Source organism: Canis lupus, chromosome 16, assembly GCF_048164855.1.
Source record: "Canis lupus baileyi chromosome 16, mCanLup2.hap1, whole genome shotgun sequence".
NCBI classification, from domain to species: Eukaryota; Metazoa; Chordata; class Mammalia; order Carnivora; family Canidae; genus Canis; species Canis lupus.
In genome coordinates, this window is record NC_132853.1 from 13,751,269 (window position 1) to 13,777,440 (window position 26,172).

Here is a 26,172-nt window from a genome sequence, read left to right on the forward strand (position 1 = left end):
AAAATAAAATAAAATAAAATAAAATAAAATCATGGCTCCCTGTGGAGACCAGAAAATATAAATCCTTTCTGTCCACTTCACAGGATCTTTGTCAGGAAGCAATGATAATACTATCATTACTGGCCAACTCATACATATATGCATTTTTAAAATTCTTTTGAGCTATTTCATAAGGATGGCAGTTTTTAACTTGATTGCCAAGACACTGCTGTGTCATGATGGGTTGCAGAACTTGCAAATAATTTATTAATGAGTGATTTGCTGCATTTGGTGAGTTATTTACTTAATTCAAAAGACTCCTAGAGTAACATCCTTCACTGGGATGTGTCTTCTTGAGTGACAAAGAAATGGGAATTGTACATAATGTACATCCTAGCTCAAATAAGTTTCCATTTATAATCTAGGAATGTGCTATCCATGAGAACATTCTGGGTGGACCAATAGTAAAAGGATAGAAACCTCTGTCGTAAGATATATTATGGGAGTGGGATGCCGAGGTCAATGGATACGAACAGTTTTATGGCTCTTGATATTGTGAAAAATCACATTCTTAAAGATATTTTGTAACTTACACCTTTAAGATTGTGTGTTTCCTATTTATAAATAAATCACTTTTCCAATCACATTGGTTATCTTAATAACACAGATTTGTAGGTTTGGTGAGTATTCTATCTCCGTTTAATAAGTGGAGAAATTAAGACTTGGAAAGACATGGAATTGCACATAAAGGTCACGTTTTTTGGTAGGCCAAGGATCCCAGTTCTCTGAGGTTTACTAGTTAGTGCCAGTCAGTAGTGTCCATGAGCTCATATAACAGAGTGGTCTAGCCTAGCCCGAGTCACATTTAAGAATATGGGGTAGTGGAGTGATGGGCATGAAGGAGGCACGTGATGTGATGAGCACTGGGTGTTACATATGACTGATGAATCACTGAATATTACCTCTGAAACTAGTAATACACTATATACTAATTAATTGAATTGAAATAAAAAAAAAGAATATGTCTCATCCAGGTAAAGGGAGTGTAGTGGTGGGTCAGGGTTTCAAGAAGAGGGAACATGTGGGCAAAGACCTCAAGATACTAGGGAGCTTGATGCAGTTGAGGATGGAGGAATCTGTGCAGCCAAATTGCTGGGAGCAAAGGGACAAGTGGCATGAAACAGGGCTGGAGAGGCAGAGGCCAGAGCACGTAGGGCTTGTTCAGCTGTGGTGAGGCTTTGAGATTTCATACCAATGGTAAGAGGAAGCCACTAAAAGGTTTTACACAGAGGAATTATTAAATGTGAACATTTCCCTGTTTTTGCAATGGTGTTGCAGGCTTAAAAGGGTGTATCTCACCGCCCACTCCCCCCCCCCCCCCACATCCTTTGGGACATAGGAATGTCTGAAGAGTGTAGAATGAAGTGAATTTCAATTGGGAATGACAGGCACACTCTGGGAGTGGCTGCAAAGGAAGGAAAGAAGACAAAGACATTGGTGGAATATGAAGACAGCTCAGCAGAGGAGGGATGTTTAAGCACACCCATGTAGTCGACCAAACTTTATTGGACAATTACTAGATTGCAGACAATGAAAAAGACATGGATAATGTCTTCAAGATGGGATGGAAGCAGAGAGGGGCAAAGGGACGGGCCAAGAAGGCTTCACAGATGAAACGAGAGTTGAAGAGCATTTTGAAGGAAGAGGAGGAATTAGCTAGAGTGAGGGCTGAATAAGGTAGAGGAAGGAAGGAGAGGATTGTGGGTGGAAGGGCCAGTCTGTGTGAAGGCATATGGGAATGAAACAATGTGAAGCAGGCTAGAGCAGAAAGGACCTAAAGGGCGAAGCGTGTAGAGAGTTTGTGGGGGAGGGATGGACAAATCACAAAAGGCCTCTTGTAGTAGGAATTTGAACTTGAATAACTGTTATTCTGTGCTGGACACTGTGCTAAATGCTCATCTGCATCAGCTCACTTATTCTCCACCATAATCCCTAGAGAGGGACACTATTATGATCACCCCCATTTTACAAATGCAAAAACCAAGTCTGTGGATTGTTAGAAATAATCAAAATAGAATAAAACTGAAAGTGGCTAAAGCCAAACAGCAATATGCTTTAGATTAAAAAAAAAAATCACATTTAACCAGAAACTGAATACTGTAAATATTGAGCCAGAGGAATTAAGACCTTATGTTGTGAATTTTATAGGTGACTAAAGTTTGATGGAAGAGTAAAGCATTCTTGCCAATGTTTACGTCTGGAAAAAACTGACCCAGAAAAATTGGACTCGGACATAAAACATGAACTTTTGCAGTAGGAGAAGGAAAATTGGTAAAATCTTGAAGGAAGATTGGTAAAACTTGTTCTGTGCAAAAGCTCACTGATAAATTGAACTTTAACTTCAGAATTCAGAAGGAAGAGAGTTTATTGCAATAAAAATCATTTTGTCACAGTACAAAAATATTGGTGCTGAGAAAGAGCTTACTTGTATTTTATAAAACACTGAATATGAAAATGAAATTAGCTTAATGGCGTTTGTTCACTCTGGAGGAACGAGATATTTACATATATCTTTGCTTCGGACAACATTAGTATGATCTTAGTACATACATTTGAAACCATAAACATGGGTTCCTTGGGGTCCAAATCATACAATAAAAACTCTCTTTACTTGGCCACTGGGGCCTAGGAGAGGAGGCAAGGGAGGCTCCTGCAGGGACTGGAGGGTGACAGAGGCCCTGTTTCAGCCCAAAGACCTTTGAGGAGAAGAATGGTGACAGGGAGGGATTTGGCCATTTCGATCATGGGCGCTTTCTTGAAAGAATGCATGTTGAACCAGAGACATGAGTTTGGGTCACACTTCCACTAGTGTCTGCTGCCCTCTGCTATTTCTGTCTTTACCACCTATGCTACAGGAGCCCAAAGACTTCCTCACATGTTGGCTGGGAACAAGGACAAATGCATTCCCTCAAAATGAGAAGTAACAGTTGGAAGAAATATGCATACAGGTTGGGAAGGAATGTTAGCTTCCCAAGAGGCGTGTGAGATGTCTTGGAGGAGGCTCCTCACTCCCTGAGGTCAATGCAGAACAAGACCATGTCAGAGCAGCGGTGCTTTGTGTAGGTCACTGTCTGTGGTCAAAGGACCATTCAGTTTCTTGATTTAGCCCTAATGTCACCTTTATAAATCAGCCCTCATTTCTTGTTCACATTTCATCTTCAAAAGAACAATTAAAAATCTCCTACGGATATCACAACTATTGCTAAAGTTGACAGATGGGTACTTAATACATTATCATTAATTCAAATGTGAAAAATTTAAAAATAGCAAGTCTGCATCATTAGTTTCCAGTAGCACTTATACATTACTTGAAAACACATTTAATTCTATGCTCAAGTTAGTAATATGAAAACACATTTAATTCTATGCTCAAATTAATAATTTTTATATAGTATCCATTTCAATTTTGAAATTTGAATTTAGAAGCGGTTTATTCAGAATTTTAAACTATCAAAGTATGATATAGAAGGAGCTATACAGAAATGAGAAATGCACCTCTTTGAATAAGCTATGTACCTAGTATGATACTTTTAAAAGATACTCATTAATTTCTCATTCATTCAGAAAATTTGCCGAATGCCCACTGTGTGCAAGGCACTGGACTAGGTGCTATGGGTATGTAGTTGAATAAAGAACAATCCTGCCTTCAGGAGCTTACAAACTTTTCAAGATACTGTATAACAGGTAAGTAAGAAACGATTCCTAATGTAAAGAGGAGCGGATACTTCTTGCATTGAGGATTAGTTTGGTTGTCTTTGCGAAAGCTTCTTTCTTTTCATAATATGCGGCCTCATTTACAAATACTGGGTACACAGTACTGTCTCCGCCCAATGGAATACTCTTTCCCTCAAGAGTTAAAAACACAGGATCCCCAGGGTGCAGCGGTTTCCAGTCTTGATCCTTTCAGGAAACAATTAAAATATATAAGTTACATTTGGGTCTTCCCTCTTGCTTTTAAAGTCTTAAGTTGGGCTCTAGACAAATAACAAATTATAGCATTGTATAAAAAAGGAGATGCCTGAGAGATGTGTTGGGAAGCACATGAGTGTTCTGAGCTGAGACTGAGCCATTAATCTGGGCAGCAGTTGTAAGAGTTGCCCATTTAATTTTTATAACTGATACGTGTAATTAGAGTTTGCTTCAATACCAAATTTGCCTTAAATGTTGTCAAAGGCAGTAGAATATTAAAGGGCAAAACTAAATGTGCGTCTCCCAAAGTGTATATTCTATCTCTTGCTAGCTGAAGTTGAATTCTGTTCAGCAAAATTTAGGAAATATCCATTTAAGAGCCTTTAGTGTGCTGGACATTATACTGCTGGGGTGTGTACCATTATGCCTGCCTGCAAAGGGATTCTATTTGGTTGGAGCTCCAGAGGGGAGGAGGGGATGGGCTGGGGCAAGTCTAAGATAAGGTGAATGTACCCCGTGGTAACAACTGAGTTATCGGAAAGGTCTCGCATTAGGGATCTGGACCGTTGAACCCTCACGCACTAATGATGTCACATCACAGGAACCCTAAACCAGTCTTTCCCAAACTCTGACATGTTTGCAGATGGTGTATGGATTTTGTTAAAACGCAGATTCAGATTCTATAGGGCAGGGGTAGGGCCTCAGAGTTTGTACTTTTAACATTTCCCAGCAGCACCTGGGAGTTTACTAGAAAAGCACAATTTTATTCCCCACTGCAAACTTACTAAATCAAAATCTTCACGTTAACAAATCCCCAGAGATTCACAGGCACAACATTAAAATTTGGGCAACACTGCATCATGGCAATTTTCTCAACCGTGACTGCACATTGTAATCACTTGGGATGTTTAAAAAATATAGATTAGTAGAGGGGCTGGGTGCATTACAGATGCATGAAATCAGCATCTCAAGGGCAGGGCTCAGGCATCATTAATTAAAAAAAAGTTATTTCAAAATTTACATACGGTAAAATTTATTCATTTTTTGCATAGCTCTATGAGTTCAGACATAGGCATAAAATAGAGTCAGGTAATCATACAATATGTAACGAAGGTGCATGGTTCTACCACACGCCTCCTTCGCTACCCTCACACTACTTATTTATAGGTCACTATTGGTTGGTTTTGTGTTTTACAGCCCCAGGTGATTCCTCAGGACAGTGTGTTGGAAACTTCTCTGGAGCAGTGATTTTCAGCCAGAGATGTGCTTCTAGAACAAGTGACGCTGCTTCTTTGCCACACCTGTGGGAATTCCAAGGGTGTGCAGGGCTACCCAAACCTAAGCCACATGAACATCACCCGGTGAACCTAATGCATTTCCTGTGTCCACCTTGATGAATTAAATCAGAATCTCTGGGGATGGGACCTGGCAATCAAGATGTTTTCAAAGCTCCTCATGTGATTCTCCTGCAGCCCAAGTTTGAGAAGCACTGCTTTGGTAGCTTTTGTAACAGGTTCCAAGCCTTTGTGGGTCTATCCTCTAGATCACTCCAGTGAACATCCCTGATTGAGAACCCCATCACTCTTAGAGCAAAACCTGGACTGTGTCTCTAGCTCCAGAGTCTACTGTCCTCTCTGTTCATTCCCTACTCTCCATTGACACTGGTCTTGCTGTTCCTCAAACACACCAAGTCTGTTCCAGCCTTAGGGCCTTTGGACTTGTCTTCCACGTGGCTGACTTCTCATGGTTCAGGTTCCAGATTCAAAGCCGTCATCTCAGACGGAGCTCTTTCAGACCATTCCATCTAACAGGAACCCTCTGTTAGGCTCTATTACTCTGTTATTTCTCTTATAGTACTCATTACAATTTGAAATGATCTGGTTTATGTGTTGTTTATTTATTCATGCTCTGTTCTCCCCTGATTAGTATGCAAGCTCTGTGAGGGACCTTGTCTATCTGGAATCTTGGGGCCCAGAACAGGCTTAGCAGTCATTCAAATATACTTATTGCAATAATTAATGAATCACTTGTTTGGTTGGATCAATACCATCCTTCCTTTCAAGATCTACTACTAACCCTGTTTGTTACTGATCTCTGCCTCACTTCTCAGCCTCTACAGCATGATTTTTATACTCTTCAAGGATCATTGAGGAATACAAATATCAAAAACAAAAATCCTGTGCTGTAGCCAGTTATGACACCTACATCTTGGCCTGTTTCTGCGCTTGCTATTTTTGTTACCTGTAGTGCTTCCTCTCTCTCTCCCTCAATCTTTATCTTTCTTTCCTTTAAATCACTGTGCCCCTTCTTCTGGTTTCTACCTGGATCCCACTAAGCCACAAAGCACAATTTGCTCCACTTGTCTGTATTTTTGGGCAGGCTACTTTATTAAGTTGTAAGTCTGGATCAGTGGCTTTCTACCTCGATTACCCAGGCCAATAAGATCAGATGATCTGAGTGGGATCCTGGCACCATTATGTCTCAAAGGCTCTCTAGGCATGTAGAGCCAGAGTTGAAAGCCCCAGACTAGATAACTCGCCAGGTCTCTTCCATCTCTGATGTCTGAGGGTGAGTAGGGGACTCATGATGGGAACAGATGTTTTAGGTTTTGGAATCCTTGCTCCTCCTTTTTTCTACATTTACCTTTTCCAGATTTAAACCTCTGACACCCTCCCAAGAGCCTTTTGTTCTCCCTTAATTATCCAATAATTGATCAAACAAGACAAGGAAGAGATACTGGGGTTCTGAGGAAAGTGAGGAATGCTGGCGGAAAACACTGCAAAGAAAGAGGTTCTGAGTGTTTTGCTCTAACTTATTCAGTGCTGATCACAAGGAGGTGGCAGCAACGTGGTCAACTGCAAAGAACATTAGTTCTGGATCTGCCACTGATAGCTGTATGACTACGGGAAAGATCTAATTTCTGAACCTCTGTTTTCTTTTCTTTCTTTCTTTCTTTTTTTTTTTTTTTTGAGTGTAGTTGACTCACAATGTTACATTAGTTTCAGGTGTACAACATAGTTTATACCTTCTGCTCTGCTCACTGCAAGTGTAGCTATCATCTGCCATGATATAGCCCTATCACACCTCCACTGACTATATTCCCTGTGCTGTGCCTTTTATCCCACGATTGATTCATACCATAACTGGAAGCCTCTGTCAGCCTCAGTTTTCTTGTGTTTAAATAGATAAAATAATTCCAAGTGCAATGGGCAGGAATTTCACCTTCCCTGAGAGGCCTTGTCAGACCCCTTCCTTTCTACCTCATTATTCTGGTATAGCATCTGGTTATCTTGTTTTCTAAAACCACAGTTTAGAGTTTGGGATATCAATACCATAAATACCACAAGAGTATAGGCCATGTGCGCAGATGTATCCCCAGAGTTAGCCCAAGCTCTACTCGATAAACATTTACTGAATGAAGGTCTGAATACTCTACCTACACTGCAGTGTTTTTGAGTACCCAAATGTGCTAATGTATGCAAAATGGATTATAAGGTGTAAAGTTCTATTTGGGGACATCTGGGTGGCTAAGTGGTTGAGCGTCTGCCTTTGGCTCAGGTCATGATTCTGGAGTCCCAGGATTGGGTCCTGCATTGGGCTCCCTGCATGGAGCCTGCTTCTCCCTCTGCCTGTGTCTCTGCCTCTCTCTCTGTGTCTCTCATGAATAAAGTCTTTAAAAAAATAAAGTTCTTTTTGAAAGTTGGGTCTCATTATTTTGAATGTTAAACAAAAAAACAGCAAATGCTACCTGCAGATTAGGGTGGATCAGAGCAGCAATATCTCCATTTTCATTCCTGGGATAGTCAACTTTCTCCATTATTTTATAGACTTCAATAGCACAAGGAGGAAATTCTTTTCCTATGGTGAAAACAATATGTATAATTAGTGACTAAAAATGCTTCTTGAAAAAAAGGAAGTTGACACTTTAGGGAACAACAGCAACCAAACAATGAAGATAGACAACTACAGGAAGAACATACCATGTTAGTTAAGGATATTCATAAACAACATTTGACCAAAAGAAGTTCTCAAACTATTTCTATTAGTACACTGTGCACAAACACACTAAAGGATAGATGTAGAAAACAGAACTTGAGAAGCCAGTGTAGGAGAAAGGGAGGCTAGGATGGGAGTCAGGATACCCAGGCTTTAACCTAGCTGTGCAATCTCAAGCAAGATGCTTCCCTTCTTGAGGCTCACTTTCTTCACCTGTCCAATGAAAGTTTTGAACTGCCTTATCTTGGAGGCCCTTCCAACTCTGACATTCTATGATCATAGAACCTCAGGAGGATTTCCGGCAGGTTAGATGACTTCAGCAGCAGGCCCCATCTCTCTTAACTAAGTATTGTGAGACCTCAGGATGCACGCAGCCTGTCAATAGTGGGGTCCTACTTCCAAAGATGCAGCAACATTAAACAGCCCAACGGCCAGAAACTTGGAAAAGGAGTAGTTTACGTGTATGTCAGACAACTCTGAGCAACCAGGACGACCCGATACTGTAGTATGTTGGCAACTCAAAGGAAAATCTTCTTTTGTCTTTAGAGCAGAAAGCGCAGCCAGGATTGGACTGTGGAGATCCTGTGATTGCTTCTGTATCCTTTAGCTTTTGCTGCTTCACACACTACCCCAGAACTCGGTGGTGTCATATGGTGACCTTCAATTTAGCTCATGGTTCTGCGGGTTGTTTGGGTAGTTCATCCGGTTTAGGCTGGCTTGCTGATTTCTGACTGGCTTGCTCATGCATTTGTGATGTGCTGGCAGGTCAGCTGGGGGCTGGATGACCTATGATGTCTTACTCTCATGTCTGGCATTCGACAGGCTGTCAGCTGGAGCTAGGGTGTCTGAGTTCTTTGCTTCATCACCTCCCATTATTCAGCAGGTGAGGCTAGGCGAGGCTGACCCACGTACTGGCAGTACAGGGTGCCTAAGGGGAGCAAGAGAGTAAGCTCTAGCGCACAAGTCCTTTTCACATTTCTCCTGTGGCACAAAACACATAACGCAGCCACGCCAGATTCAGCAGGTAGGGAAATAGACTTCATTTCTTGGTAGAAGGATCTAAAACACCACATTGTAAAAGCACAGACTCAGGGAACAATTTGTGGCCATTTTTACAATCTACCCCATTCTCCAGGTGAAGATGGAAACTTATTAGGTGTCATCTCCTTAAAGCAGAAGGTCCATGGGAGGAAAGGAAAAAGTGCTAGAATACAAAGGAGCATGTTTTTGCTACTTCAAATCTCAGAGTTCAAAGGAGCCTCAAATGCCCAACTTCATCAGTGCTTGAGTCTTCTCTATATCTTTCCAGCCAAGTGGTCATCTTACTCTGGCTTGGACAGTCTCACAAAGTGTGGTCCATTCCATTGTTAGCGTTGTTAATTAGAAATTTCGGTTTCTAGGTAACTTTATCCCACTGATTCTATTCTGCCCTCAGAGTCACAGAAAACATCTAATTGTTTTCCAATATAGTACTTCTAAAACTCTAATATAAAGTCTTCTTTTGCCAGTCTGAACACTCTTATTCACTATTCATATGTGGTCACATTCATGAGCTTGTATGGGAAGGTGCTTTGTAAACTGAAATTTTATGCACGTCTTAGGGATTATTCTTATTACGGTTTTCAAACTCTTTAGCATTCTCAATTTTCTCCTTGGCCTACCTCTAGTTCATAGATGCTCCTCCTGAAATATGGACTCAGAATTTATTCACAGTTCCCCAAGTGATGTTTATTCAATGCAGAAGAGAGACCATCATCTCCTTTATTCTGGGCTTTTTTTTTTTTTTTTAAACATAAAAGCAAACTTTACACCTGAAATGTACTTAACTTAAAACATTTGCTTTGGGCAACTGTTAAAAATTGTCAGGACTTTTTGGGTCCACCTTTTGACCCTGGATATTTTCCTGCAAGCTTCCTGCCACTTTTCATTTATATATAAGTATGTCACATATATCTTTATCCAACTTACTAATAGTTTTGAGTAGCACAGAGTCAAGGATGGAGCTCTTCTGCACATTTCTAGAGATTTTTCTCTAGGTGGTTATCCCTTTGTCAGCATTCTTTGGATTATGGTGCTCTTTCCATGTTAGTTAAAAATCCACCAAACTAGAAAGTCAAAATTAATAGTGGTTTAAAATTTTTGAACTGCAGAATCCTTTGCTTAAGTGAAATGTTATAGGAAAGAGCAAAAAAACAGAACTGCTCTGGAGCTACTGTCCTGGAATGTCCCAGAGCTCTTAGAATAGCAAGAGATCCCCAACCCCTGGGGTAGAAGTCTATGGATTGTGATTTGGAAACCATGTTTTCCCATTCAGATCTGTGGCCTTCTACCTGGATACATAATTTCTTAACATATTGTAGTCCCACACTTATTATTTGAAGGGTTTCTTGTGAATTAGTGGTTGCCTTCCCAACACCAGGTCTATTTGAGACTATAGACCCTCTTCTCAGATAAAGATGGTAAAAAGCTGATTTTCAGTCTTTATGACTTTGGAGTCAAAAGATTCCCAAGTACAGAAGAAATTCCTGTGATTGCAATAGGGTGCACAATCTACCGTTAAGGAATTAAATGCCCCATGACACTGAACTCTTCTCCAGCTTTGTCTCTATAATGACCCACTCCACAATAATTTCAATTCAGCCTTCTGGAATAATTATTTACATAGTCTCTCTCTTTCTCTCTTTAAATAATTTTTTTTAAGTTTTAAAAGTTTTATTAAATTTTTTAAATTTTAATTCCAGGATAGTTAATATACAGTGTTATATTAGTTTCAGGTCTCTTTGGTTTTATTTTAATTACACCTTATTCTAAAAACAAAAAAATTACACCTTATTTTAAAATTTTAAAGTAAATTTATTTTTAGTAATTAATAGACCTTTTCCTGAAGTTTTAGGTTTACCAAATAAATGAGCAGATAGTAGAGTTCCATATATCACTCCACCATCAGCCTCATTTAATTATTTTTTAATTACACAAATAACACATGAATGCATCATTCACTTCAAAACAGAACAAAATTAACCTGTTTTTTCCTCCCCTCCCCAGTAATCACTGTTACCAGTTTGGTGTGTTTTCTTCTAGGACTTTTCCTGTGCATTAGCATATATATAAGTATTCTAGTAAGCATTTATCATTATTATTCTGAAGAAAATTGGTATGCTGCATGTTTTGGTCTGTAGCTTGCTTTCTGTAATTAACAATGTATTTTGAAGATCTTTCCACATTAGTTTATTGAATTGCTCACCGATGGATCAATATTCAGGTCATTTATATTGTTTTCCTCTTACTAGTGAAGCTGATACCCACCCTTGCATATGACCTATTGGGTATCCATGTGCTTGTGTTTCTTTGAGATAGGGAATTGCTGGGTCATAGGATTTGTGCATTTCAAAAAGTTGATGCTGTAAAAATTCTCTCTAAAGTGTCCTTACCAATTTATACTAGCATAGATGAGAGCACCCTCTTTTCCTATGCCCTTACCAACAGTTAATATTATCAGATTTTCATATTTTTTCACTCTAATGGGAGAGAATAGTTTCTCATTTTAATTTGCATTTCTCTGATTACTAGTGATATTGGACACCTTTTCATATGTTTAATGGACATTTGTACTGGAAATTAGTAGGAAAATGAGAATTTTATTTGGGGAGCTTTATCTGGTAGTTGCTTTTCTTAAATGTGTCTATTCTAGTCATTGAGGAATGGCTGAAGTGAATAACATTTTTAAAAAGCATCTATTATCATGATCATGGCAAATTTGACAATTGCTATTTCAATGTTTAGTGATTAAGTCACTATGTGTGCTCATTCCAGCTCTTTTTTTCTGATTTATTTATACACATACACACTAACAAGGAAACAATTCCTACCTCCTACTTACCTTCATTGAAATTATGTATAAAATCAAGAGCATACTTAATCATTTTTCTCATTTGATCCAAAATATCAGCTCTCAGAACCCCTTGAGGTTGGGGACCAACTTCTATACCTCGGTACAGAGGGGAAATAGTCACATTTATATACATTTATATAAGTATTTATATAAGTACATTATATACATTTATATAAGTATTACAATATATTATAAAGTTGAGCATTTTAATATATCAAGATCTATGATCCTATCATTAAAATTATTAGAAAGGTAGACCATGTAGCATCACGGGAAATATTTGAGACAATGTTAGGCAAAAAATAAAAGCAGAACATTTACATGTACATGTTATGAGCATAGTGAATTAAGACTGGGAGAGATCATGGAAAAATATCAAAGAATTATATTAGAGTAGTAAAACTTTGCGTCATTTTTCTTTAAATTTCCTTAAATATTGTCAAAATATTTAAATATCATAATATTGAAAACGTAACTGGAGTAGACAAATTTATATTGACAAAATAATTGGTGGACACAAAGAGAAACTGTCATAGACTATTCCTTAGTTTTGACAGGAAGAAAGTCATCCATTTAAGTCACAGAAATCTAGAGCCATGGATGTAAGTCAACATGACAATCTATGTGACCCTAGAGCAACAATCTTGCCCTTAGCATAACAACCCATCCTGACATGATAGTGCAATAGTGTTAGTTTTCCTTAGAATGGATTTGTATCCATTTCTTTTCACTCCAAACCCAATCCATCCTCATATCTACAAAATACTCTTCCTCTAAATGAAATATTTAGTCACTCCCCTCCTGTTCCAGTCTCCCATACAGTCATCCTTCTAGTTCTTACCTTCTCTACTTTTAAACCATTGACCAAGTATAAAATCATTCATTCTCTTTCACTCAATTCATATGTATTCATATACATTCCTTTTGTCCATTTTATTTTCACCCACTTCTTTTATTTCTTAATTCACAAAACTTTTCTGTATTTGATCTTCATTTTTTTATTTGTTGTGCTTAGCTTTCTTGTATACACGTTTCGACTATGTTTAAGCATGTAGTGTTAAGTGTGGCCGAGGTATGCATCTTGTGTATAAATGATTTGAACAGACATGCAAAAATGTATTCAAGGATATGTTATGGAAGACATTGTTAGTTGCCAATCCAAAAGCCATTCCACCTTCCCCCTTTCTAACAGAGTCCTGATTTTGGTTGGGTATCCAATCTTCCAGGTAAGGGCACTTTTCCCAAGCTCAGGTGTAAATGTGAGTAATATAAGTCATCACAGTACTCCCAGTACCCTAGTTCTTGAGAATGGATATGTGACCTGGTTCTGACAAATGGTTACAACAGAAGGTTTGTGAGGGGAGTTCCTAAGAACTTTCTTAAACCCACTAGATACTGTCTTGTTGGCATATGATGCCTAAAATTACAGTGGGCATCTTGTGGCCATGGATTGCTTAAAAAAAATGGTGCTAAAGATGGTAGACTAGAAAGATAAAAAGAACCTACCCCCTCATAATGCTGTTGAGCTATTAGATAAAATAATAAATTTATTTTATTGCTTAAGCCATTTGTTTTTTTTAATTTTTTTGATTTTTATTTATTTATGATAGTCACACACACACACAGAGAGAGAGAGAGAGAGAGAGGCAGAGACACAGGCAGAGGGAGAAGCAGGCTCCATGCACTGGGAGCCCCATGTGGGATTCAATCCCAGGTCTCCACGATCGCGCCCTGGGCCAAAGGCAGGCGCCAAACCTCTGCGCCACCCAGGGATCCCTGCTTAAGCCATTTGTGAGATAGAAGGTGTGGTGTGGGCAGTCCTATGTGGAGAGCAGATATGATGGGTAAGAGTGGGTGTCTTACCCAGAAGAGTCAGTTATTAAAGGGTTTTTTCCTTTCTGATTGTGAGTGAAATATAATAGGGTTGCCATATTTTCTAAACCAGCAATTAACTTTGACATAAGATCCTGTATCAGAGAAGAATGTTTAAATTTGTAGAAAATGGCCACAGCATAGTCTGAGTGGAGCTAAAGAAGTAATGGTCATAAGAGTAAATCTTCTGAGTCTCAAATGAGGCCATGATGGATCTGGGAGAGTTAGTAGAAGACTCTGTCTAGTTTCTCTTCCATTTGTGTGTGTGTGTGTGTGTGTGTGTGTGTGCATGTGTGTGTGCGCCCATGCACAGGTGAGAGACAGAAACAGAAACTGAAGAAGATTCTAGGAGCGGCTGGCTGCAGCAAACTGCTTCTTTCTATAATAAAGTTTATCTAGAATGATCCTGCAACATTTCAGCTGCCTTGGCAATAGAATGCAAAGGTGGTCCCTGTCGGAGGCTAGTAGAAGCTAAAGTAAATTTGTATGGGGCAACAGTTTTGGGTATATTATAAAATGTTGAGTTGGAGATTGTTTCTCTCTGATCATTAAGTGTTTTTCCCCCAATGAATGGATGGTATAAAAATATTCCAAATAAAATAGCAAAGTTACAGGGAGAACATACAATATTTCTAATTATTTATGATGATCATAATACTCTCTCATATTGAAATGTTTGAAAGGTTTTGCTCTATTTTTCAGGCCCAAACATATCGGTAGGTATTTGTTTTGGTTAAGAGCAGCATCACCCCACAAATATCATAGACCAAGACTGCGTTTCAAAGTGCAGAAATCTTTTGATTTTTTTGGTGTCCCAGAAACAAGACCTCTATTCTTTATTGCTAAGCATTTGGTTTGTTTCAAATAATTACCTATGTGTGAATATTTAGCTTACCCCAAGAGATCCCTGATTTTGCACCAAATTATCAACAATTGAATAACCAAGATAACTATAAATTCTTTTTTTAAAATAAATTTGTTTACATTGTTTGACTTTTTTTTAAAGATTTTATTTATTTATTCATGAGAGACACAGAGAGAAAGGCAGAGAGAGAGAGAGAGAGAGAGAGAGAGAGAGAGAGGCAGAGACACAGTCAGAGGGAGAAGCAGGCTCCATGAAGGGAGCCGGACGCGGACTGGATCCCGAATCTCCAGGATCACGCCCTGGGCTGAAGGTGGCGCTAAACCGCTGAGCCACCCCGGCTACCCTGACAACTTGTTTTCAAATTAAATTGCTCTTGGGCACTGGGGGTTATTCTGTATGTTAGTAAATTGAACACCAATAAAAAATAAATTAAAAAAAATAAATAAAATTGCTCTTGGTTAAAATCATTTGAGATCTAACAAAAATATTTTAAGATGTGACAGCAATTTTAATTACTATAGTATAGTCTGCAAACAATTACGCTAGCAGGTCACTCAGGAAGAGAGTGGAATATAGATAAAAGAGACTGTCTGTGCAAGCCTCCATGTTGGAAGTTGCTAGAAGGCAAAGGTGAATTCACAGCCTAGGAACTGACAGGGCAAACAAGTGAATGGATAGCAAACAGTTAGTGGGAGACATGACTGCAAATCAGGTGCCTAAGAGGAATGTTGAGAGAAAAATTTTCGTGGGTCTTTTGTGTTTCTGCATGTCTTGCCAGCAAGACACTGACTGCCTTGGTTCCAGCTTATTTTTCAAGAGTGTTTGTATAGTGAACAGTCTTGGAAGACAGAAATGATCTCTTTTTAGGCACAAAAGGTAGGCATGTTTACTGAACATTATAAAGATTCAAATTTCCTCAGCTCACTATTTCTCTCCTGGAATGTAGAAAGATGTTCAATGAAATTGAGGAAATCTGATATAATTAGAGCCTGCCTGGAGTTAGTCTGCTTATTACTTGACAGTTATAAGCCATAATGATAAGCAAGGTAACTATAAATATTCTTCAAGAAATAATTTTCTCAGAGTTTCACATAGGACGTATTTTGTGCAATTGTGACAATGGGAAATATGACTTACCAACAGGATACTTGGCTATAGAACGAGTGGTTGCATATTTGAGGGAAGGATGCTCAATAAGATAAACATAGCAGGGTAATGGAGCCAAAGAATTCTGAAAAGAATTTAAAACATCTTTCTTATTATGTAAAGACCATACACTTTGTTCTCTTTGCCACTAGAGAGTCAATAATGCCTTCAATATGTTTTACTACATCAACTAAGATTAGTAAGACAGCTTTATGAAACACTCTAAGATTCAATGCTGTTATTATTGCTTTGAAAACACAGTAGTGAATGACATATGAAATTGAATTCTGCATAGCTTTCTGATAGCAGGTACATTAAATAATTCTCAAGGACCATGATCAAAGAATATGAAATAAATTTTCCTTCTGAATGGATTTGGTTATTTTTGTTTTCACCACTGGTTACAGTTTTTAGCCTCATATTGGTCACATAAAGAATTTTGTTTCTACCCCTATAGTCCAGGTCTGTGCAGATGTTAGGTGAATTCCCCCATCTCCACTTATCTGAATGAGAATTCAAGATATGCTTCCAGGTTTTGGTGACGTCAGCCATGCTGCTTCTATGCCTGGCAACTGGAGCATTCGATTCTTCCTTTAATGAGCAACAAAGAGTTGCTGCATTATGAGCTCCCACCAGAACTACTACTCCCACCAGAACTCAAGGGAAACAGAAATAACGATTATTTTTTACTATCTGCTAGGTGTGAGGCTAAATGCTTTAAATACTTTAACTTATTTAAGGCTTTTAACAGCCATATGGGTAAGTGTTGCTATAATGCCCATTTTATACAACAAGGAAGGCAAGGTTTTGGAGTGGGGTGTCTTGTCCAAGGTTAGTGAATGAGAAAGCAAGGATTATAAGCCTAAATTCTCCTGGCTACATGGATCAAACTCTTTTCACTAAACTAGACTAGTCCTCTGGAAAGAAGAGAATCCATTACATAGAAATAGACATATATTTCATTATTTGTGGTTTTCCTTGGTTGTTATTTTTTCTAGCATTTTTTTGCTAGCTATAGGATTGCTGAATTTTTCATCTTGTAAATTTCTGAGCCTTAAAATGATTAGCTTTACGAAGTACTGGAAGAACAGATGTGTGTTGGGGTATCAGGATCAAATGCAGACAAGGGTAGAACTAAAAAGAGCCACTCTTTCTATCACTGGCCTTTAGTCAAAAGTAAGTGACTATTTCTTGAGCTTCCTAGAACTAGAATTGAGCTACTTCAACCACACCATTTTAAATGTTGGTATTAATTTTACCAAATAGCCTATGATTTGGTGGCTATCTGGATAAAAGATTTATAATCTTAAAGACTCAAGTATCCACAACTGTCTTGTTATTTTATTTATTCTATGTATTATTTTACTCATTTCCTCACCTTTGTTTCTGCCTGTCAACACTGCCTTTATTCTGGTGCCCCTCCTACTCCCTCATCTCTCCTGGACCCCTTCTTCTGACCCTTTTCTGGTTGTTCAGCATCTTATAATTGACTAAAAAGTACAGGAACTATGCTAACTTATAAATTAATAACATTGACATTACCTTAATGTAATGAAACATTTGAATTAAAAGGTCATTCCTGGAATCTTCAAGAATAAGAGTGCACCCCATGTTAGAAGTAGTGTTGTGAAGGTCAAAAATAATGTCATAGGAATCTTCATTGTTTTTTGGGCCAAATAAATGATTTATTTCTTGAGCCCTTCTCACTTCATATGGTAAATCCTTTGACACTTTTTTGCTGTTATTAGGAGAAAGAAGAAGATTAACAACATCTGTGGCTAAGATAACATAAATATACAATAAGAACACAGTGTATCAGGAGCCAGTTGCCAAAACTTTAATCTAAAAAATCTGTAAGGAAAGTAGAAACTTATTTGAAAACTTCATAAATAAAAAATTCCTTTTTTTTCTCCGTGTGGTTTTATGTAATGGTGCATTGGTATGCTCACAACAATAGTTCATTTATGTGGCTGATCCCAGAAAGGGCATTTCAAATAGAATTTGCCATTCGACTTCAATGTTGAACAAAATTCATTCATTAACTTACTAATTTTTAAAATGTTATGTGTATTGGGCTATTTTATAGAGCTAGATTATCAAGCACACACATAATTTTTTTTTTTGTCCTGTAGCTAATTTTCTACTGCACAAAAATAGTCAAGCTTAGGTGATCATGTTATCTAATTAGGGATTCTAACCGAGGTCAGGGACTACTAGTGGCCCACGGCAAACTTTACAAAGTCTGTAAACTCTAAGAAAATGCAGAAATTTGCAGGCATATGCATATATATTCTTTTTCTGGGATAAGTTTTTATCGAATTCTCAAATAAGTCTCTACCTCCCCTTAATCTTTAGGATACACTTTTTCTTACTGTACATGATGGTGATTTAAGTTTATTTTTCCTCATTAAACAAGGATTAAATTCAACCACTTCTCTGTAATTCCATCTCTTTCTGTTTCTCATTTTTGCTAGTATCTTCAAGGGCCCTACAGTTTGAACCTGGGTAATTCCTGACTGAAATGCAATCAAGAAGGTGGAACAGCCATTTTTGACTGTAAAGCAAAACTATGAGGACAAAGGCTACATACAAGGATTGTGCAGTGGGAAGATAGAAGAGACCTGTGATACTAATGATATTATTGAACCACTGCAACCAGCTCTGGACTTCCAACCTGTGCATTTATTTGTAAAAAAAAAAAAAAAAAAGAAAAGAAAACATTTATTTAAGCCACTGTTTTCAGGTTTTATTATATGCAACCAAACATAGTTCCTAATGGATAGATATGCATTTTAATGTTTTTAAGATTTATTTATTTATTTTAGAGGGGAGGGAGGGGCTGAGGGAGAGGGAAAGAGAGAGTCTCAAGCAGGCTCCCTGCTGAGCATGGACCCCCCCCAATGTGGGGCTCAATCCCAGGACCCTGAGATGACTTAAGCCAAAATCAAGACTCAGCCGCCCAACCAACTGAGCCACCCAAGTGCACCTAGATATGAATTTTAAATGTTAATTCATGAAAAAACTGTACTAGATTACTCTACCTTCAATTGATTTGCTTCTAATTCTTCCTTGTGTGAATAAATGGCATCACTAGCCGCCCAGTTGCTTAGAGCTAAGGCTTAGAGTCTTGAAAGATAATGGACACTGCATTCTCCTGCCTGGGGTTTCATAGGGGGAGTCCCAAGAGATGAAGCTGAAACAATAGGTAGGGGCAGGATCCTAAAAGTCATAACAGCAATACCAAGTTACTTAAATCTACACTGGATAGTAGATTTTTAAGAATTTTCAACTGGAGACAGGCATGATAAGATCTGTCTGGTTTGGATGATCTCTCTGCTACGAGAGTCAATGGCGGGAAGGATTGGAGTAAGGCGAGATACAGAGATTCTTTAGGAAGCTACTCTAACTGTCCACAGAAGAAATAAACTAAGGAAGTTAAAATGAAGAGGAAGATTGGATTTGCAAAATATTCAATATTTGAATAAATGGGAAGATTTGGTAACTTACTAGACACAGGGCTTGAGGAACAGGGAAGGTTTCAAGTTGATTTCCATGGGGGATTTGATGGGTACTGGTGACATCACTGAGATGGTGAATATAGGGAAAGGAGTAAATTTGACAGGGAAGACAAGAGAAGGGAATTAACTTATCTATTCTGTAACTTTCAGAATCACTCTGAGAGAGAACTGTCTAGCCTCTGAATAGTGTTGAACTATAAGAACTAGAAAGTAAATTTAAAAGACTGCTCTCACTGAAAATGCATACTATTAGGGCATCTGGGTGGCTCAGTCAGTGAAGCATCTGCCATTGGCTCAGGTCATGATCCCAGAGTCCCAGGATGGAGCCCTGCATTGGGCTCCCTGCTTGGCAGGGAGTCTGCTTCTCCCTCTGCTCCTCACCCTGCTTGTACTCTCTCTCTTTCTTTCTCTCTCTCTCAAATAAATAAAATCTTACCAAAAAAAAAAAAAAAAAAAGAGAAAGACAATGCCTACTATTGAGTGGTTATAGTAAGAAAACTCACCCCAGTCCATTTCAGAATTATTTGAGAAGTTAACATGCTAACTAAACGAGTTATTCTTCAACAAATTTTTGTAATATAAGAGCTAGTTAAAACCTATTTTAGGTGACCAGATAAACCTTAATTGTATCGACATACCTCAGTCATGAAGATAAAGCATTCCTGAAATTTAAATGTATGCTAGTAAAAATATTTGTTTCACAAAACATAACTAATGTATACTTTTCTCTAGAAAACCTCTATTTCATAAAGTGAGGCATATTTGTACTAAAAGCAGTAACCATATTTTCATCAGCTGTGAGATTAAATTTAAGAAACTCTAAACTGAAGTGTTTATTAGAAAATGGGTACTTAAATCCGTGCTGTGTTAGTTGCTCCTTTGCACATCTTCTACCTTGGTTGTCTTCCAACTTGTTGTGGGCAGAAACCATTTTGTACATAGCCTTGTACTCCCATGGTACCTCGCACAGTGCCCCGTGAAGAGTAGGTGTTTAATAATATTTTTAGGTAAATAAAAGAAAGTGGTAAAAAGCAAATACTAACAGCCCTATATATCTACACTAAGAGCTATAAAGATGTAAGCAAAGGGGAAATAATATTATTTATACTATGTGTTATGAATAATACCTAGAGTGTTACTATTGCATACATTGTGTGCAACGTATTATAAACCAGCTGCAATTTAAGTTCAGAAAATGCAGGTAAAGTGTCTTAGTTGCATTAAAAAATAGTAGTCAACCACCTAGAAAGCTAACAAATATGTACGCAAGCATAGTGGCAAAACACTAATAAATTACAAAAGACTATTTGATCTGTTTCTTTAAAGATACGGTTTAAAAATAAAAGCCATTATTATTTATTGTCTCCGTCTATACAGAATGCATTCAAAAAGAAAATCAGTTAAGAATTGTCTTACGTTGTGAAAAGTTTATAAAAGAGCATGTGAATGCCCAGTTTACATAGCTGAGTAATTCACAGCGGAGTATGATTAAAAGTGAAAGTGATCTTATTCACAACAGTGATTATATGTACGGGCATGTATATCATGTGCTACCCATACATGTTCTCATTCACATATACCACTTTTCACACACATACCCATACATGCACCTATGCATACAACACAAAATGTAGCCTTACCCAAGATTTTCAGGATCAAAAACTCGATTCAGGTCACAGTCAATATATCTGGTACACTTCTTCACTGCTCTTGGGTTGGTAATAAATGGTTTTACCTCCAGCCCTGTTCTCTGAATCTCAGTGTCATTCTCCAGCCAGTGCTTAACTAGAAATACTCCTGTTAATTCATTCCCGTGAGTTCCTCCAAAGATAGCAACCTTTTTAATAGGATCTTCAGTAACATGATAAGAAGTCATTTTTATCAAGTAGTTTTGTCTGATTTCTGCAATTCAGAAAAGAGATCAAATAAAACTTAATTTCTTAAGAAAAGTTTAGAAATTTAAATCCAAATGAGACTTTAACCAAAGTGCAAAGTGCAGAGTTCTCTTGAGTGGAGAATAATTTAATATTCTATCACAAGTTCTGAGCCCTGTTTATTATAGGGACACTCCCTTCTTTAGCCCTGCCCTTTACCATATTTGGATTAAAATATGCAGAGATGAACTAGATACAGCTGTTTAACTTCTTACTCCCTCACATGGTCAGTAGATCTAAATGCAATAATAAATTAGCATCTCATACTAATACAAAAATTCTGTTTTCCTTTCAGCTAGAATGTCCCCTACTGGTGCTTCTATGACCACTTGTAATAGTAAAAATAGTTTATACCTTTCTAATCCTCAAAAATTAAAAAGTTTAAAAAATGTATAAAAATAAAGAAGTGGCTCATAATATGCATGGTATTATTTGTTATTTATGTTTCCACTCACATTTAAAAATATTTCTTCTCTGAAATGAGTTCAGATCCTTTTCATATCGGAGGGCATTTGAATCTCACCTCCATAAAACAGCCAAAGGCAGGTCCTAAGGGCCTCCTATGGAAGCAGCATTGTTTCTTTCAGTATGCCTTTTCATGGTCAGAGATACAAGAACCAAATAAATGATCCCTAGGACCTAGAAATCTACTTCGAAATATGCTTTAATTTGCTTCTGATGAAGTTTGTGGTAATTCTGTCAATTTCTTTAGGATTCTTCCTCACTGTTTGCCTTAATACTAAAGGAAAAGCAGCAGGGAGTAATTTTCAGGCCTGTGTAATACCTGAAAATGTCTTGGGGCATGCTGTATATACTAACCAAATTATGAGTTTATTATAATACACAGTCTAATTTACTGGCAGAGCAGACTTTTCACTGGGATGTGTTACTCAGTAGGGGGTTTTATTAGGGGAACTATCCAGAATACTAAGATGATTACATCCCTTTGGAGAAATGACTCAGCTAAATTGGATTTGATTTCATGCTCAACCATCCAGAAAGTCAAATACGTTCAGGTACTGGAAATACTATGTACTAGTAATGCCGGATTGTCTGATAGGGGTACAACAGGAATAATACATTACAACCACAGAGAAGTTTCATTTTTAACAACATTTCCCACATGTTATCTCAGTTTCTTCATATATTCACTTTCTAAGATAGGGTGGTTGGGTATTGACATTCCCATTGTAGTGCTAAGGGAAAAGTCTCTCAGCTACCAGGAGAAATCTGGGCCTGGGACCCAAGTTTTCTGATTAAAAGCCCAGTGTTTTTTACAGAACAGGATGCTTCCTGTTATTTTTGGACTTCCCCAAAGTTCTAATTTTTCTCTTTTGGAATTCACATAAACAGTTACTACAGCGTGCTCAGGAGACAAACAAGCACACAAACAAAACACATGCTGGAGAATACAAAATGTGAATATTTCATTATATTTAATAAACTCATCCTTATATTACTCCTTTAAGAGATTATAATGCAGAGAAGGAGCAAACAACGTAATGAAATCTAAATTTACACATTAAAATTACTATTCTAACCTAAGAAAAAGCCCCTGTAGCCTTGACTTTCTATCCACATCAAAGTACACCGAACACTTCAGGGTAGAGATGCTGAAAACAAGCCTACATATAAACAAATGATAGTTGTATTGTTTACTTTGGTTTTAAGAGTTGTAACTATGGTGAATTATTAACACTTGATAATGTTTTGTTTCTCTTCTGCTGATTGTATTTAGTTCTGTCCTTTGCCCTAGTCTCTCTGGAAATGCTGCCTTGGCTATTTACTCGTAACTGGCACAAATGACCTGCATTTCATGGCTTGTTTTATGGAATTTTAACAGATCAGCACTTTGAAGCACATTCAACATTCATAAATAAAGTTTCCCTTACATGTCAAAATGAACAAGTTTGTTGAGAGTTAATTAATTGCAGTAATTCTGTCCTATACTTACCTTGTTTATTGTGTACAGAGTTTGTCTTCTGCGGAAAGCTTTATTAGAAAAAAAGGAGAGCATTTCCTTAGAACTAGAGCACCAGAGGCTTTTCATACTCTTATACCAAGTTAACTTCCAAAAGATTTTTAACTCCCTGTTTCCCAAAGCACACTAAATTTTTTAGTCCTACAAAATCTACAAATTTTTATTAGTCTAATTATTTTTTGAGAATTCAAAGAACTGATAACATACAAAGTGGAACCCTTTCTAGTTATCACCATTTCACTATTAGGTTGAGTATTTAATGTACTAAGTATTTAAAAGAATAAGCCTAATAATTTCTAGCAATACAAATGCTTTGTAGGGAAGGTGGTGGCTGATTTATTAGTAAAATAATGTAATATAAAACACAGGGAGAATAATTTTTTCATAGTCTTGGTCATCCAATAAATTTATACAAAAAGTTTTGTGGGAGACATATTTAAGATTTCATTTACAAAATGGTATGACTAGGGGATACGGAGGATCTTCTCTCCAATATCACATATAAAGTGTCTCATACATAATGCAATTGTCCAGCAGTCATGTAATCAAACTACTCTATTTAAACTTTTTCCTTCTTCTGTGGCTCTCTTGCTGTCATCCATCCTGATCAACTTTTCAGATGAAAATAAATAAATGCAACCAGAGCAAGATAGGGGATAAAACAGACAAGTTTATACACTCTTAGTAAAGATTCCACATTGCTCATGTCTGTAGTCCTGACAGATGTGGCCCAGCATGCTGCTCATAGCGGGCTTAAAGTATTTTCTTTTAAATGAGAAATCCATTTTGGGGGTGTGTGGGTGTGTGGGCTATGCGTGTATATGTATATATCAGGTCAAAACCTGCTTCCCTAAAGCTTTTACTCATTTTTTAAAAAAAATCTCCTCTTTGGAATCATGACAACTAACAAGTCTTTTCAGAAATTTTATTATGTGAAATCTTTTCTTTTCCAAATTAAATGAAGACACACACACTTCCTTCAACTTTATTCCTTAGTTTGGCATTCATACTCATTCTCCTTCTGCTTTTTTTTTTTTTTTTTTTTAAGAGAGGACGATGGGGCAGAGGGAGAAGGAGATAGAGAATCTTAAGCAGGCTCCACACACAGCTGGGAACCTGATATGGGGCTTGATTTCACAACCCTGAGATCATGACCTGAGCTGCAATCAAGAGACCAATGCTTAACCACCTGAAACACCAATGTGCCCCTCATTCTCCTTCTTTTGACCTAATCTCATTATTTAAACAATTTTTTATTTAAATTCAATTAATTAACATATACTATCTTACTGGTTTTAGAAGTAGAGTTCAGTGATTCATCAGTCTTCTATAAAACCAGTGCTCATTACATCTCATGCCCTCCTTGGTGTTCATCACCAAGTTACCCCATCCCTCCACCCCTCTCCATTGACCTAATCTTACAAAAGTTGACCCTCCAACAGGCAAGGGTTAGGAGTGCTGACCTCCAAGCACTTGAAAATCCTTGTATACCTTTTGACTCCCCAACAACTTAAATTACTAACAGACTGCTGTTCATTAGAAGCCTTACCAGTGGTAAGGTAATATATACATATACATATTTTGTATAATAAATAGTAAGCTGAGGGAAAAAATGTCATTAAGAAAATTCATTTGGGGAATATAAAAAATAGTGAAAGGGAATAAAGGGGAAAGGAGAGAAAATGAGTGGGAAATATCAGGGAGGGAGACAGAACATGAGAGACTCCTAACTCTGGGAAAGGAACAAGGGGTGGTGGAAAGGGGGGTGGGTGGGGGGTGAGGGGTGACGGGGTGACGGGCACTGAGGGGGGCACTTGATGGGATGAGCACTGGGTGTTATGCTATATGTTGGCAAATTGAACTCCAATAAAAAATTAAATTAAATCAAACAATCTATAAAAATAAAAAAAATTCCCTTATTTTTCTATTTCTCTTAAAAAAAGAAGAAAAAAAGAAAATTGTGAGAGAGAAAAGACATGTGCAGTGCTGTACTCTAAAAAATCCATGTATAACTGGACCTGCCCAGTTCAAACCTGTGTTGTTAAAGGGTCAACTGTACCAATACGCCTCATGGTTTCATAGTCCAAGGCCTGTGCAGATAACCTTCCTTTCATCTCTAGACCCTCTGCACGTTTTCATTCACCCACCCCAGTCTTCAAATGGTCAAAAGTTATAGTAACAACAAAATATGACCTTTGACTCCAGACAGAGCTAAGATGACCATTTCTGGCCTATAGTAGGTATTCAGAAGATAGCAGCTACTGTTTGACTTAAAAAGGGTTAACATTTCTTGGACATTTACTGTGTGCCAGGACTCTTAATACTCCTAACACTTTGAGGGCGGTTTTGATTAGTTATTGCTGTTTTACTGAGAAGGGAGATAGAGGATTAGAGGAGGTAAATAACTAGCCAAGAGCAGGGGGCCGGCAAGTGACCATCTGCCGGGGGTGGGGGGAGGTGGGGGCGTGGAGGAGCCCCACGGTCCCTGCACCGCGCTGCTCGCTCTCCCGGGTCTCCGTGGCGGTTCTCCTCACCGTGCTCGCGCAGCGCAGGCCCAGCCTTCCTGACTGCCCTCGGGTGGGCGGATTGGCAGGCCGTCCCCTAGACCCAGGCCTCAGCTCTCCCACCGGACTCCAAGCGACTTTAATTCCAAGCCCTGCCCAAGCAAGGTCAAGCAAACCCTATGACCTGGTTTTGAGGCCTTTGAGTTATTCTTTTCTGGGCGAACTCCCAGCGTCTTAAAAACGGATGTCTAGAACCTATAAAAATGTGTGTGCGCTGAGTGTTGGGCGACCAGGCCCGGGTACGGCACAGCGGCCAACAGAGCGGGTCTGTCCCTAGGGCCTTTCCTGCGCCGAGGGCCTCACACGTGCGAAATGGGAGGGGCAGGTGCGCTAACGTTCTCGTTCCCGAGAGTGGGGGGCAGGTGGCTTTCTCACCCTCCACAGACAGGGCGGCGCCATTGTGCCAGGTGGCCCCTGCGCCTGCGCAGTTGGAGGCGCGGGTAGCGGCGCGCCTGC

General features: G+C 38.3%; 1 protein-coding gene across 4 annotated transcripts; it reads right to left on the reverse strand.

Annotated features, from left to right (window-relative positions):
* Positions 1 to 2,386: 2,386 nt before the first annotated feature.
* Positions 2,387 to 26,168, reverse strand: ASPA (aspartoacylase). Of its 4 annotated transcripts, none has more exons than XM_072778993.1 (8): positions 26,092 to 26,168; positions 23,126 to 23,163; positions 20,878 to 21,139; positions 17,262 to 17,457; positions 15,711 to 15,804; positions 11,825 to 11,932; positions 7,697 to 7,806; positions 2,387 to 3,939 (listed from the first exon to the last, which is right to left on the reverse strand). In XM_072778993.1, exons 3-8 carry the CDS (start codon positions 21,111 to 21,113, stop codon positions 3,742 to 3,744), a joined length of 942 nt encoding a protein of 313 aa, XP_072635094.1. In that variant the 5' UTR covers positions 21,114 to 21,139; positions 23,126 to 23,163; positions 26,092 to 26,168; the 3' UTR covers positions 2,387 to 3,741. The 4 variants fall into 4 exon arrangements, with proteins under 4 accessions (XP_072635094.1, XP_072635091.1, XP_072635092.1 ...); XM_072778990.1 differs by lacking the exon at positions 26,092 to 26,168 and adding an exon at positions 25,687 to 26,045; XM_072778991.1 differs by lacking the exons at positions 23,126 to 23,163; positions 26,092 to 26,168 and having other exon boundaries at positions 11,825 to 11,926; positions 20,878 to 21,275.
* Positions 26,169 to 26,172: the final 4 nt, after the last annotated feature.

What these genes read in the sequence shown, in the direction of transcription:
- ASPA (XM_072778993.1), bottom strand. Translation starts at nt 21,113, where the DNA reads ATGACTTCTTATCATGTTACTGAAGATCCTATTAAAAAGGTTGCTATC. An exon ending in AAATGTTTCATTACATTAAG is followed by an intron (nt 15,805 to 17,261) that starts GTAATGTCAATG and finishes AATTCTTTTCAG; the next exon opens with AATTCTTTGGCTCCATTACC. An exon ending in TATACATAATTTCAATGAAG is followed by an intron (nt 7,807 to 11,824) that starts GTAAGTAGGAGG and finishes TTTTCACCATAG; the next exon opens with GAAAAGAATTTCCTCCTTGT.